Source organism: Tachysurus fulvidraco, chromosome 8 (assembly GCF_022655615.1).
Source record: "Tachysurus fulvidraco isolate hzauxx_2018 chromosome 8, HZAU_PFXX_2.0, whole genome shotgun sequence".
Taxonomy (NCBI): domain Eukaryota; kingdom Metazoa; phylum Chordata; class Actinopteri; order Siluriformes; family Bagridae; genus Tachysurus; species Tachysurus fulvidraco.
This window is the reverse complement of record NC_062525.1, coordinates 8,670,423-8,685,640: the sequence shown is the minus strand read 5'-3', so window position 1 is coordinate 8,685,640 and position 15,218 is coordinate 8,670,423. Positions and strand designations below refer to the sequence as shown.

The 15,218-nt window shown below is 36.2% G+C and overlaps 1 protein-coding gene across 10 annotated transcripts in view; it reads right to left on the bottom strand.

Annotated features, from left to right (window-relative positions):
- Nucleotides 1–601: 601 nt before the first annotated feature.
- Nucleotides 602–15,218, bottom strand: part of jakmip3 (Janus kinase and microtubule interacting protein 3) — a 43,628-nt gene continuing 29,011 nt past the window's right edge. For 2 of the 10 annotated variants that reach the window (XM_047816930.1, XM_047816934.1), the window contains 19 exons: nucleotides 12,599–12,718; nucleotides 11,936–12,082; nucleotides 10,607–10,738; nucleotides 10,278–10,313; nucleotides 9,573–9,635; nucleotides 8,744–8,866; nucleotides 8,524–8,652; nucleotides 8,255–8,338; nucleotides 7,007–7,069; nucleotides 5,756–5,854; nucleotides 5,544–5,642; nucleotides 4,183–4,242; nucleotides 3,995–4,060; nucleotides 3,851–3,919; nucleotides 3,307–3,384; nucleotides 2,728–2,934; nucleotides 1,908–1,973; nucleotides 1,599–1,671; nucleotides 602–1,081 (listed from right to left, as the gene is read on the bottom strand). In XM_047816930.1, the coding sequence (XP_047672886.1) occupies nucleotides 1,621–1,671; nucleotides 1,908–1,973; nucleotides 2,728–2,934; nucleotides 3,307–3,384; nucleotides 3,851–3,919; nucleotides 3,995–4,060; nucleotides 4,183–4,242; nucleotides 5,544–5,642; nucleotides 5,756–5,854; nucleotides 7,007–7,069; nucleotides 8,255–8,338; nucleotides 8,524–8,652; nucleotides 8,744–8,866; nucleotides 9,573–9,635; nucleotides 10,278–10,313; nucleotides 10,607–10,738; nucleotides 11,936–12,082; nucleotides 12,599–12,718 (1,692 nt within the window). In that variant the 3' untranslated portion in view covers nucleotides 602–1,081; nucleotides 1,599–1,620. The remainder of the gene's footprint in view (nucleotides 1,082–1,598; nucleotides 1,672–1,907; nucleotides 1,974–2,727; nucleotides 2,935–3,306; nucleotides 3,385–3,850; nucleotides 3,920–3,994; nucleotides 4,061–4,182; nucleotides 4,243–5,543; nucleotides 5,643–5,755; nucleotides 5,855–7,006; nucleotides 7,070–8,254; nucleotides 8,339–8,523; nucleotides 8,653–8,743; nucleotides 8,867–9,572; nucleotides 9,636–10,277; nucleotides 10,314–10,606; nucleotides 10,739–11,935; nucleotides 12,083–12,598; nucleotides 12,719–15,218) is intronic. The other 8 variants (XM_047816931.1, XM_047816936.1, XM_047816938.1 and 5 more) reach the window with 6 other exon arrangements.

Here is a 15,218-nt window from a genome sequence, read left to right as displayed (position 1 = left end):
GGATTTATATTACTAAACAGCCCCAAATGTGAACGAGTGTATGATTGTGTATGAATGATGCCCTGCATCATTGAAAGATGTCCAGGGTACATTCTCACTGTATGGCCAGTTTTCCTAAAGCAGAGATTTTCATTTATCCCCTGTGTTAATGCTGTGCACCAAAATCACCTTTGCACTTTTGCAGCATCCTTTTTTAGCTTTTCTCTTTATTTCCTTTGGATTCTGAATTTTTCTGGAGCTCTTTCAACATCACAAAGCAATTCACTTCCATCTACAGCAAAGCAAAGCCACCTTTCGACACAGATAAACTAATAATCTATTAATACAAATGAAATGACTTGTGTATATGTGTAAAGATATAAATAATGCACGTCATTTCTGCAGTTCTCTTTTGATAACTTTATTTGAAACACAGTCCCTTTACATAAAAAAAAATAAAATAAAATAAAATAAAATATAACCCAAGGGTTTTGGCTTTCAGTTCCATTACGTAGGGTGTGTATGCATGTGTGTGTTCGTGTGTGTGTGTTTGCATGTGTGTGTGTGTGTGTGAGCAAGGGAGAGAATCAGGCATGTGGAGCTCCACATGCCTGATTGTGTGTGTGAGCAAGGGAGAGAATCAGGCATGTGGAGCTCCACCAGCAGGCACTGGTATGTGTGCCAGAAGGAACCAAAGTAGAGTGAGTGTAAACAGTGAGGGAGACGGATTTGAATAAAACACCTCCATTCCAACAGGCTTCCAAAGGGAAGCAGCTTCCAGCACCACCTGCTTAGCAGGGAAAGGAGAGCACGCTTCAGTTTAAGACTCCTTGAATTCCACGCACAAGAAGTCACACAGAGCAGAGTCCAAAGAACAGCAGAATTAAAAACTCCATTAGAGAAAGACAAAGAGACAGAGAGAAAGAGAGCACCATATTCCTCTAGTTGTAGGTCCCAAATGAGACACTTGTGTCGAAGCTGTGAGATCAGCTTAGTCTTAAGTCTTAGATGATTACTGGCCTTCCAGATCACACCAGCTGCTCTGGGGTCTGTCAGTTGCCCTCTATTACAGAAGGCAGAAAGCAAACTGGAATCCTGTGAACTACATAACAAACATAACATGACATCATGATGCTGAATTTTATTTTGAAGGGGAAAAAAAAGGAAAGTTCACCCTGAAACACATTTAAGATGGTTGTATATGGGATGGGATACATTTAATATGGGATGTGGTAGCTTAATGGTTAAGGTGTTGGCCTACTGATTTGAAGGTTGTGAGTTCAAAACCCAAGTCCCCCGAGTTGCCACTTTTGGGCTCTGAAGCAAGGCCCTTGGTTGTTTGCCAAATGCATAAATGTAAATATAAATGTACTGTTAACCTTGAAAAATAAAAAAGAAAGATCTTTTTTCTCAGCCAGATTTTCAGAGCTGTTTAATGTCAGATGAATGACAAAGTATTAGGCAGCTTTAAGACACAGACTGCTGGTGATCAATCTTGCAAAATGAGATCGTAGGAATTACTAATCAGATAATTAATCATGAATTACTGTGAATTACTAACAACAAAGTTGCTGTATGTTTTCTTTGTGGTCTATGTGTTAGTTTTTCTGGGTACTTACCATTTCGGATCTGTTGGAAGAATTATGACCAAAGAATGAAGGCTAAAGAAAAGAACAAAAATAAAAATAAAAACTGAACATGGAAATGGAAAAAAAAATGAAATAACAGAACAGACAAGAGAAAGAGATTGGGAAAGTCATTCAGGAAATAAATAATCCCATAGACTATAGTCAAGACCAGTCTAAAATTACACACCACACACACACACACACACACACACACACACACACACACACACACACACACACACACACACACACACACACACACACACACACACACACACACACACGATAGTTATATCATACCTTTTCTTCCAGTTCCTTAATCTGTCGTTTCTGTCCTTCAATCCATTCTTCCAGTTCTTTTACTCTCTGTGTATGGATTAAAACACACACAAAAATGTTTCACAACAGTTATTAACATTCTGCATTAAAATCTGTCTGGACGGGGATCCAAATATACTAGATCTACAGTAGATAATTTAAATCTAGTATCATTCAGAATGTAGGAAAAAAATAAATGGCATGACACAATTAAACAAAACTGAAATAAAGGATTTGAAAATATGTTTAAAAAAAAACAACAACCAAACAAAAAACCGTTCCATATTTATAAGTGAAATGTATATAAAAAAAAAAAAGAAAGAAAATGGAAATGATTGTGTAGAGTGTGGCACCATGGCTAAATTTCAGAAAAATACAAGAAAGAAAATGGTCATGTGAATAATGCAGAAACCTGCTGGGTTTTACTAAATGATTATAATTTTTTTGTTGGCAAGAAATAAGAGTAAGAAACAAATAAATTGTTAGTAGGAAATAAATGGTACGGACTCATATAAATATAATTTAGCATAAAAAAAGAAAATGACAGTGTCAGCTATTCACCGAACACCGCAGAGACAGAAACAGCCCCACATTCAGCAATGAAAACAATAACAAGCAAGCATGCACCCATGGCAAGGTGACTTCTGTTCTCCAGTGGCTGATGGGTAATGATGTCCTTCAAAAAACCCAGGTTTAAACAGCTCAATCAGCAGAGGACAATGAAATCCTGCTGAATGTGCTATTACAGAGAAAAAAGAAAGACCCAGGTCTCCTCAAATGCAGCATGTCCTGCTGTGATCACCTGTTGAGAGTGCTGTAGTAGCTCCATCCTCTCCCGGAGTATCTGAGAATCCTTTTCCCGTAATTCACTAAGCACCTGTCTCTTCCACTGATCAACAGCTCTTCTCAGCGAATCACGTTCCTCCTCTGTCAGCAGCTCGGACACTTTAGCACCTGCCTCTTCCTGCTGAAGCGCATCGAACAGCATGGCCTCCAGCTCCAGAATCCTCTGAGAGACGACAGATATGGGGAGAGACATGAAGATAGGGAGAGACAGAGAGATGGAAGGAACACAGAAAGAGAAAGAGACATGGAGACAACAGAAGACAGGCACATGAGGAGAGGAGGAAAGAAGTGGAGAGAGAGAGAGAGAGAGAGAGAGAGAGAGAGAGAGAGAGAGAGAGAGAGAGAGAGAGAGAGAGAGAAGGGGGGGTGGACCAGTGATGAACAAACAGGACCAGCAGAGGGCACAAAGAGACAAAATGGACACCTGTATTAATGTACCTCTAATTAGAAACAATACTGTTGTCTATTTTTAACACATGATGTCATTTCCTAAATATAATTTTCTAAAATCAGAATAAACTGTAATCCTGCTCACCTTATTAGCCTGATCCATGGACTGTTTCCTGAAGTCCAGTTCTTCATCTAAATATCCTTTCTGTTTGCTGAAGAGTTTCTGTATAGGAAGAGACACAAGGGGAAATAATATCACTACATCACATGTTTAAACCTGAGACCAGCCGTATCAGTATCACATAACCTCCGCTGTACACTTGTACAAGTCATTTCAAAAACTTCTTATTACAGCTTCAGAATTATTGGCACCCTTTAAAAGAATTATATTTCAAACAACAAAATATATTTCATATAATATACATTTAATATAAATAATTTTATTTTATTTTACCATTATTTTTTTTAAATATATTTTTTTATATTGATTTGTGTGTTTCTATAAAGAACATCATATTCTTATTATTTATTTATTTAGATATTCTATTATATATTTTTCAGCAGCCAAACATTACTTTGCATCAATGACTACAATGACAATCAAAACACCAAACACAAATATTTGAACTGAACCTAAATCCATATATAGAAGTAATAAATATTATTTTTGGTCATTTATGATCATTTACCTTTTCACACTCGATGTCTTGCATTTTCTGCTGTAGTGCTGATTTTGTCACCTCAATGTGTTCTAGCCACTGAAAGGAAAGTCACAACATTAAAAAAGAAAGAAAAGGAAATAAATATGAATGGATTGAGTGAACAGACAGTACCTTTTCTGCTAACGTCAATACTGTCCTGGCATGGATGATTGCCACTTGCTCATCATTGCTCAGATTCTGTTTGGAAATTAATCAGATATAAAGAGTCATTTAAAACACAAGATCCATTTGTACAACAAACAGCTGGGTGTTCTCTCTAAGCGTCTTTAGACACACAGTTATGTATGAAATGAACATACACTTACGGCGTTATCCCCCAGAATGTCCAGTTTCTTCATCAGGTCTGTGATGATGATGTCCTGATAAATGGGAGAAAGCATTACAGGACAGTTATGAGCAGAATCTATAAACATCAGCTCTTATCAGATTCCGAGAAAATAAAATACCCATCAGATTTGAAAAGCACTTTATTTCAGTACAAAAAAGCAATAAGTAATTGAGATGATGTCTGTAAGACCCACTGATTTTATAAGTGTTTGAGTTTGTATGTTTTTTATGTTAATGTTTTTTTTTAATGTTTACTGAATTTTATTTCAGCCATGCTAGCTTATGTCATTGGCTATACACAATTTTAGTTTTGCTTATAACAGAAAAAAAAGTCTTTTCATATTTTTTCATGAAAAATGACCCAACCACCAAGTTTTTGACCATATCAACATATACAGTACAATATATATAGTGCCCCTTATGAATTATAACGAGGATGGAAGAATAATGATATCCAAATAACATGTTTTACAATTCAAACAACCGACAATAGATTGAATACCATACATGATACTGTATAATACCATACAGTCATTTATTATTTCATGACCAAATATCTTATTTCACTCATCAAGTGAAGCATGGCTTGATTATTATTAAACATACAGCATTTGACAGACACCTCTTATCCAGAGTGACTTACATTTTTATATCATTTTAAACAATTGAGCAATTAAGAGTTAAGGGCCTTGCTCTGGGGCCCAACAGTGGCAGCTTTTTAGACTTAAGATTCAAAATCATGACCTTCCAAATAGTTGTCCAGTCTTAACCACTAGGCTAACATAACAACATTTATGGCATTTAGCAGATACCCTTACCCAGAGTGACTTACAACTGAGGGTTAAGGGCTTTGCTCAGGGGCTCAACAGTGGCAGCTTGGTGGACCTGGGGTTCGAACCCATGACCTTCCGATCAGTAGCCCAACACCTTAACCACAGAGCTACCACATCCCACAACCACACCCACAACAATTACTATTATTATTATTATTATTATTATTATTATTATTATTATTATTATTATTATTATTGTTGTTGTTGTTGTTGTTGTTGTTATTAGTAGTATTTATTTATTTATTTATTTATTTATTTATTTATTTATTTATTTATTTATTTATTTATGATATTTTACATATATTCTTGGTTATTTCTACAAATGATTAATAAACAAATCAACCACTGCACATTTAATGCTCAGCACCTGGACTGAATTAATCAAATGACTAACTCAATATATTTGTAAAATTTGTATACTTATGTACATAAAGCTCATACATTTACATTTAAAAGCTAATAGCAAATTGTTTAACTCAGTGGCATTAATAGGAACTCACAGTGACACCCTCAGCATGAAGGTACACCTGCAGTGGACTCATGCCATCTGTGAAGTGGACATTACGGAAGTTTATGGCTGGGGATCTCCGTTCCCTTTCCTAGAGAACACAACCAGTGACAAATCCCTCAGGGAAGTCCAGCTCACAATTACAGTATCACAGTCCACACATAATACTCCAAGTTCTTCTAGTGATATCCTGATCAAACTTACTTCAAGTTCAAGAATTCGGAACTCCAGGAGTTCATTTTGGTCTTTTGTGTCCTGAATTTCGTGTTTGAATCGCATCTCTTCTGTCTCCATACTTTTCAGCTGAGGGGAAATACAGAAGCCGTGATTGAACAGTGAAGCCAAAAAGTTTCAATAACAATTTCTTGTAGAAGTTTGCAGCAGAGTTTTCAACCCTATATTAATAAATGGAGCAAGTGGCAAAAACATTTCATTTTAAGATTTTATGCAATAAATATATAGAATTTTAGGTGTTACTGGAAGTTGTTTCACAGGCTATGCCATACTCCATAATTTTATGAGTTGGTTGCTGCTTAAATCAGTTTTTTCTGAACTTCGCAAATCACATGCATTTAGTGTCACACCGGGAGGAGGAAGACAGTCCCAGATACAGGATGGCTTCAAATAAACAGGGTTTAATACGGAACATAAACAGAAGTACATGGCCAAAAGTCCAGGCTGAGTCCTGACATTTATTTCATATTGCATTTGAGCTTATTTTTTCTTGACTAGAATCACTTGAATCAAGATTTTTCAATAGCATCTACACCTCTGCTTTTAAATGCAAACACTTGCTTTAAATGCAAAAGAAAGTATGTATTAAAGAAAGCGATATAATATATAATAAGGAATAACCATAGTGGTGTTTTTATTTTAAAAAATGCTGTGAAATATAATACAGTGTAAAATAAAGAGGCCATTGTATCATTCCAGTAATGATCTAATAGCAGTCATGTATATTTCTACATGAATAGTCCTAGTTATAATTATAAGGCATCACTGTAAATGTGGTAGTGTGGCATCTAACATCATTATTCAGCAATTTGATCAAGCATTATTCTGTATCATTATTTTTTATATTGTGTAGTGACAGCTCATGGTCTGCATGAGTTGGTCTGTGTGAGATGAGTTGACTGACAGGTAAAAATGACACTAGGTTCTTTACACTGTATGTACACAGACACCTCCTCAGCTTTAAGTTGGTTGACTTGGTTGACTTGATTTTTCAGTGGACTACTAGATGCTTGACTTCTATATTTGAGGAAAAATTGACTTCTAATAAGGTACTTACTTCTGACAATAGTGTACTACATGCATCAATCTAAGAGCAATGAGCCTAAGTGTAACTATATCAGTCCCTGTGCACGCTTTTAGGATGAAGGCAGGACATGATCAGAATGAGTCCTAATGGTCATACTGTACTGTCTGACATTTTGCAAATTTTACACAACATACCTTATCAACAAGCTCCTGGTTTCTCTGGTATAAAGCCTGCTTCTCCTCAATCCACTTTGTATCCTATAAGAAAGATTTAGCTTTTATTACCATGCAAAATGACAGCAAAATGATGCAAAGTGATAGATGAAGTAAAAGCATTCAATAATTGTCTGAAAAAAACATTGGATGTTGCTGTGGCCGAATTATGGCAAAAAGCAAATAAATAATTATATTAATTAATTAAAAAAGTGTTGGGTTTGAAAAGAATTGGGTTTTCCTTCATATACAATACACCTCATATATGCATATTTATTTTACCAAAACAAAGCAGAAATGGTTTTGTTTACATTTTAATCTAACCTAGATTTTCTTCTGCAAAGATAATGGACGAGCCAACTGAAGAACCGCGGTGTTGAAATAAATCAGACTGTCTGAAGCTTTCTAAGTAACAAAGCTTCCAAATTACACAGTACAGTACATGTCACTGAATGTTGGAAAGCTAATTGAACAAAAGCCTAATCAACTCAGCTTGTAATCAGGTATCGGTTTTTAAGATATCCATTATGCTCTTGCAAAACTGACAAAATATTTCAATACAATTTTCTCTCGTTACACTAAATTTTCGGGTAAATAAACATTAACGTGTCTTAGGAAGGTCCAGAAAGTCTCCGGAAAGTGTGTGGCTGACATGCAAATATCATCAGTTAATTTTTAAATTGTAAAATGAACTGCTGTAGCTCGAATGTAATCGAGGTTTAGTTTGTTTAGTTTTTTTATACCTCTCTTTGGTGAAATCTAGAGGGAATTTAAAGGCATATGTCAGTGGACCTCATTTAGTTTCACTGTTGCTACTTGGTCTGTGTCACTTCTCAGCTAAACAACTAAAGGGAAATGAAATCTTTTTTCTGATTGCACACCATGCCAAAAACACACTCAAAGCTCACTCACACTCTTACTGGAAAGCAGGAGTATTGTGCATCTCCAAGCAATTTATCAACCAGCTTTCTAGGGGTCCAGAGAGGAAAACTACAACCATGCTCTCATGACATCTAGAGGTTTTCTTTGCTTTGCTTTGTAAGAGCAATCTGTGAGGATGTTTCCATGGTAATTTTTGAAAGTGTCTGTATACCGTAGGTGTGGTTGGGAGGAGTTGAAAATGAGTCTCCGCAGAACACTTCTAAGTACTAAGGAAATCGCTGCATGGCTGCAGACCTGGTGACCATGCGATCGATAGGAGAAGCATGCGTAGAAATGCTGCAGGATTACCTGGCCTTGCTGACTCAGCACACACTCCAGGTCTGTTATTCTGCTCTTATAGCGGCTTAGCTCTGCCTGCAACTGCTCTCGTATCTGTACAAGACAAATAACGACATCACAGATGACTGCCTTAAAAATAAAAATGTAAAATGGTTCACTGTCAACAATAAACAGCCTTACATTTTAGCTGGGATAAATACAGTACTTACACAGACTAGGGTTTCAAAGTATACAGGAAATGAACAGGTAATAAATCATATCACATTGTAGTAATTTACCTTGATTTCTTTTTCAGCATCAAAAGTCCCCCCAACCTGTTCCTGAAGCAGGGCATAGGCACGCTGCAGAGCCTGATACTCCATCGTCAGCTGACGGAACCTGAACTCTGTCTCCTCTTTAAGCATTCCCTACAAACATCGCATGTACGAGAGAGGAGCAAACACAATCACAAAAGAGAAACACAAACACAAATAGCAACTCCATGACAAGGAAACCCACCTCGTCATCCATCAAATCATCATCAGGGGTACAGGGCGTTCGGTCTGTATGATAGGACAAGGACGAGCCGTCAGAGTCTATGGAGCCTTCTTCATCATAGCCAAAGAATGTCTCAATCACTGGCTACAGGAAAGAAATGTATAAGAGAGAAAAAAACAAAGGAAAAAGAGATATGGCTTTTTTCACAGCAAAATATGATAATGATTTAAAAAAAATAAGTATATAAATGGTGAGTTTCTAATTATCTGTAAAAAGCAAACAGCAGTTGAAGCCTCATAGGTGACACTGATAGCACTCAGCAGTGGTGCTGGTGAAGGGAAAAAAGGATGTTTTTTTTCCCATTTTTTACTTATAACCCTTTTTCCCTTTTTACGAGTACAATCAGACATTTTCAATCAGTATAAATGAATGAATTAATTTATTGATGCAAATCTGATATAAAATTATAAAATTGGCTTCTGTGTGAGACAATATTACCTCTGTTGGGATAACACATCAAATTTTAGTGGTTGAAGTTCACACCTTCAAATTTAAGATGCTTAGAAGCAAGCATAGACATTTTCCATTTCCATAGACCAACCACTGCCCCAGTAGGAAAAACTACAAATTCTTAACGCCCTGATTGTCAAATGTCTTACACAACAAAACAAGAGTAAATTCCATTTTTTGGCTATAAATGTATCCTGTTTTATCTGCTTTGTATAGATCTGGCCTCCTGTTTCACAATCTCTCCTCATACATAACAGCATGAAATGTCTTTTCAAAAATCAGATCATGAGTATTGTCTTCCGTCTATGTTGCTCACTCTGGCAGAGGGTACTTTACAAACCTTGAGACTTCTTTTCCTGCGTGTGGGGTCCTGCCTCCTGTACCTAAGCAGCATGTCTCTCTCCTAAGAGATAAAAAAACACAGGGATTATGGCCCAAAACGTAACTTCATACCCATCATATAAATAAAGAATTCTTGCTAATTTAATATTTGAAGATATAATGGTTTTATAATTCAAGAAAAAAACACCAATCAATGCTTCAGAACACAAGAGATGTATTGAATGATTTATTCTAAATAAAGTAGGAGCATTCTGTTTTCACCTGCCTTACTCACATAGGTTAATTTGAATATTTCTAATGCAAATGTGATTCCTTCTTTGTGAAAAGAAATGATGTGTAGAATATTAACACTCCTTCCACAGTGAATTCATTACTGAGGATATTTTTGGCTTGAAAATGTAAATTGTGAAGGATAAATAATGAAGTGGAGCGCATAGCGAGGTTTGGTTAAACGTCATATGCTATGAATGTGAGAATGATGATCTCCCGAAAAATTTCCACCTGGAGTGATGCTGTTTAAGCTACAGAGTCTGAACCACAGAACTGGTCAGGTATCTGCAAACCTTTTACTATACATTGTATTTATACACACCTAATTCCTATTCATTTTTTACCTATTGCAAAAAAGACCTTTCAACATTTCATCCTGTGAATTCTATCGGTAAAATAATGAACATGTTTAGGTTTTAAAGACAGTACTTACTATTACAGTCTTAACATATCCGGCCGTTTCAAGTGCCTGAAAAATAAAAACAATCACCAAATTTCTATCCATGTCAAGTTAAAAAAGACCTGATAAAAAAAAAATCATATGAATCTCTCTTTATCTTTGGAATTAATGTCATCCTCATCATGGAGATTATCACTCATACTGTACATCTCACAAGCTTTAACCTACAGCATTTTATGAAAGCAATAATTGTTTAACAAGCAAATAATTGTCTGAAAAAAATGTCTGAAAGCAAATAATTGTTTAACATGTAATAGTCCATGAGGGGTGTTAATGTGAGATTTGGAGTAAGCAGGCTGTACCTTAGACAAATCGTCAATTATGTTTTGCTGCTCAAGGACCTGCAGACGCAAGAACTCCATCTCCCTTTCCTCATGGCTCTGGTCCAGATCGTTCAAAGAACTCGGCCTGCGCAGAGTCCCCACCTTCTCCCGCTGACAGACACAACACACTGCGGTAAGCAGCTAATACACACCACTCCACATGCACCGCTGTTAGCTTAACATTTGTCTCAACATACCACACTATTAGATCAGCAGTGGCACTATTAGATTAACTTCTGCCTGACGGATAGTTTAACACTGATCATTACTCTCAGTTTATGCCACACTCCAGTCATAGCATGTTATGTAAATACAGATATTAAGGATAATACACAAAGAAGCTTGATGGAATGATAAAGTATAATAAGCATAATGGAACCAAATCTTGTCACGGTTTTATATATAGTATAAAATCATGACATGATAAAAACGATAAGTAAACATTCATATAAAAAATGAATTGATGAGAGCTATATTCCAGTAAAAGCCCCCAGGGTTGTTTACAGCACACATAAATATCGACCTTTTTTATTAATGTGGCACAAAGAATCAATCATTGTTATAATATTGTTGGTGCTGCATTGTGGTTTATTATGGACAATTAGATCTGAAACCCAGCAACAGTACTGCAAATGAATAAGAAATAAGGGTACAGCAGGCTCACTGTTGCTGAGCATGCAAATAAAGCAGTCCAGCCTCAGTTAAATTTAACTTGCAAGCAGCAAATTGATGAATTGATGAACACTACTAAAGTATCTTAGTAAGAATTACACTGATTACACAGCCATACCATTAAACCCAACTGCTCAATATGGTGTAGGTTCAGCTTGAGCTCCATATGTAGCTTTGTGTGTTCAGCTTTAACATTTCCAGCAATCTTTGCTACAGTAACTCTTCCTTGGGATCGGGACTAGATGGGTTTGCCTTTACTCCTGAAGAGCATCAGTGAGCCTTGAGCAGTGCCTCACCAGTTGTCCTCCTTTGGACCACTTGTAGATACTAAGCACTGCATTCCAAGAACTCTTCAAAAGACCTGCTTTTATGGAGATGCTCTGCCTCAGTTATCTAGACATTACAGTTTGGTCCTCACTCAGTAACTCAGATCATTACACTCCCCCATTTTTCCTGTTTCTAACACATCACCTGACTTGCTGCTAGTATCTCACCGCATGACAGGTGGCACTGTAATGAAATAATCAATGTTATTTAATTCACCTGTCCTGTTGTAATGTTACACCTGATCACAATCATTAAATATATTTAGGTTTTAAATGGAATGTTGAATGTAATGCTGAATGTGTGTAGCACCATTTCTATATTTTCCTGCGTAACAAAGCGTAGTTTGTTCTCCATGCGTCTGAAAGCGTGAGCCAGCTCTTCGTTCTTATGGCTCAGACGCCTATTCTTATCCAGAAGTGGTTTATACTGGCTTTCTGCCTCACGGAGACGCTTCAGCTGTGGATGAAAAAACAGACACATTTACATACCTTTATATGAATGTTCTATATAATTGAGCAGTCGTACAATCATAAATTATGAGCCAAATGTGCTGGCAGGTTTTGCTGAATATTAAATTGCAGGTTAAATATACTGATCTCTAATCAGATCTAATGATCGAGAGAAATGATTATGTATCTGTTGCAGCACTGAGAGGGACTTGTATTATCGCATTACGCTTACTAGGACATATTTATATCCATTTATAGGTTGTGATATTGTAGTATGTGATATCAGCAGGTTTCCTGTCTGTGTAGTCTTAAGGGAAGTATTGACTTAATGGCTTGTTTTTTTTTTTAGCTCTTTTTAGAAGATTGTAGGTTTAAATTAAAAGCCACTGTTATGAGTTTCACAAAATCTCCCACTGTACTAATACAAAAAAATTGCATTAGTACAAAAAAATGTATAAGAACAAACATGTTCTAAAGCATTTATTCAACCGTCCATTTACTAGAATAAGGAGCTGTGACCCACCAACTCATTCCGTTCCTCTGAGAGAAGAGCGTTGCGATCATCAAGCTTGCGTATGATGGCACTCAGCTCAGCGATTTTCAGCTGGAAACGACGTACGTCCTTCTCGTCCAACTGCTGTATCTGAAACACAAACCGACTGCAGAGAACTGGAACCAAACACAACATCATTTACATCATAAACACAGATTCAAATATTCCTCAGCTGTTCAGAAAAGTTTTAAAATTTAATTCAAAATGCTTACAAGTGTTTAACAATAAATTGGCTTGTGTTTGGATAAGAACACATCCCCTAGAAGATACAAATAAAGTGTAATGAATATCTAAGGGTGCTTTCACATCTATAGTTCGGTTCATTTGGTCCGGACCAAAAGCAAAAAAATGATACATGTGTAAATACGATGATAAATGTGATAACATCCACATCACTCATTGGCCACATGTCTTTGAGCGTATTTCCTAAACTGCTTCTCGATTGGTCAGAATAAACGTGCGGGAATACAAGCGATGTAGTAGAGTACAACCACGAACATAATTGCAACACGCAGTCGTCTCTCCATGGTGTACTGTATGCTGTATTTTCCTGTATTTTCCTCTTTTTGTTTACTTCCGGAGTTTCGTTGAAATTTCCCGCACGTTTATTCTGACCAATCGAGAAGCATTTTTTTGCTTTTGGTCCAGACCAAATGAACCAAACTATAGATGTGAAAGCACCCTTATTCAGTTAGATTCATAGAGGTTTCTGTCATCACTTCCTTAAGTAAGTTATAATTACAGTAGCGTGCGTTTGTAGTAACTTATGCTCTGTAATCGCAGGAATGTCAAACATTTACTCGTACATGAAACTGCACCCTAAGACTTGGTCACTGTAAACACCGAGAATACTGTGTAAGATATATCTGAAATACAAAGCACTGAAAAGCCACAGAGAGCAATTTCACTGGCAGCTGCTGCTGAATAAAAACAGATTAAAAAAACAACAAATAACTAAAAACAGCCAACCGTACAAATTCATTGTAGCAAAGAAAAAGCTAAGCTAAAGGTGAAAGTGTAAAGTCAGTGTGTAGGTGGAAAAATGTGTAAATCTCACAGTCTGGGATGTAGAAGATGTGTGTTTTCTCATCTTATGCTCTCATAGCAGTACACAGGTGATATTTCATGCAGTTATCACCCTACAACAAGTGTGAAATAAGACTGATCCATGCCTTGGGGGCTCACCACCAGCTTAGCTTAGAAACAATCAACAAGTGCAAAGCTTGTGGCTTACAATATAGATATCGTTATAACAATATACTTGGCTTGATGAATGAGATTTAAAAAAAATTAAGAGGCTTTTACCCAGTGCAGGAGACAGTTGATGAATCTGTTAATCATTAATCCCGCTATATATATAAGAAGCATGTGTTGGGGATAACTATTGGGGAAAATTAGTGTTTAAGGTGATGAAATCAGCCACAAGGAAGCAGCAAATATGCAGATAATAATAATAATAATAATAATAATAATAATAATAATAATAATAATAATAATAATAATAATAATAATTTACCTATCATCTTATTTGTTATTTGTTCATTTCATTTTATTTAAATTGCTATATTTTTCATTTATTTTATATAATTATTTTATATTTTATCTAACTGTCAATTTCTTTTTTTACTCTCTGATATAATGGACCGTAACAGTAAAAATACTGTAGTACTGTGGTGATTTTTATTTTTAATTTTTTTCATATTTTCCATGTAATTTTTTTTACCCCTCTCCTACCAATTTCCCATCCACCAGTCAACTCTCCCCTGATATACAACAGCTACCAGCTAAAGAACTTGAAGGCTATAACATGCTTCTACTGAGACATATGACACCAGGCATCCACATTGGTTTCAAACTGCTTGTCATGCTGCATAACAGCCTAATAATGCTATCTGTGAGCTCATTTTAAGCACTAAAGTAGGTGGCAGTGGTGGCTTAAGCAGTTAAGACTCTGGGTTGTGATTGGTGTTCAAGCCCACTGTTGGGCTTGAGCAAGGCCCTTAACCCAGAGGTGCTATATCATGGCTGACCCTGTGCTCTGACCTCAACCTCCAAAGTTAGGATATATGAAGAAATAATATGACTGTACTGTAATGTATATGTGACCAAAAAATAAGTTAAAGTTCTATTCTAAAGTTGATGGCGTTAACTACGTGTTAAGAAGACTATTAATATGCTAGTGTTTTGTGGCACAGGTATTGAACAAAATAGTTCAGAAACTGCTACTAAAGGATTTAAATAATATATATAAAAGAAAAACAGAAAGCTTTTACAAATACAAAACCCCATTTGGGTTTGGAGCAACATGCCAGGTTAACAATCAGTGCTGAAGTCAGTAATAAATCAGGAAAGTGTTTACAGTGAGAATAGACAGGGAAGTGCTTGTCAAAGTTAGTAGTGTTCTTTTGAAGCAGGTTGCGGTGAATGTTGCCGTGTGCTGAAGTAACAGATACAAAAATCTCCAAACAATCGACTATGAGATCCTTTACAACAAATGTTTGTAATTATGGTTTAAGTTTAAATATTTTTTTCCATGTAAGCTTTAAATGACATATAGACATATAGAGTTATATAGAGAGAATTAACGAAA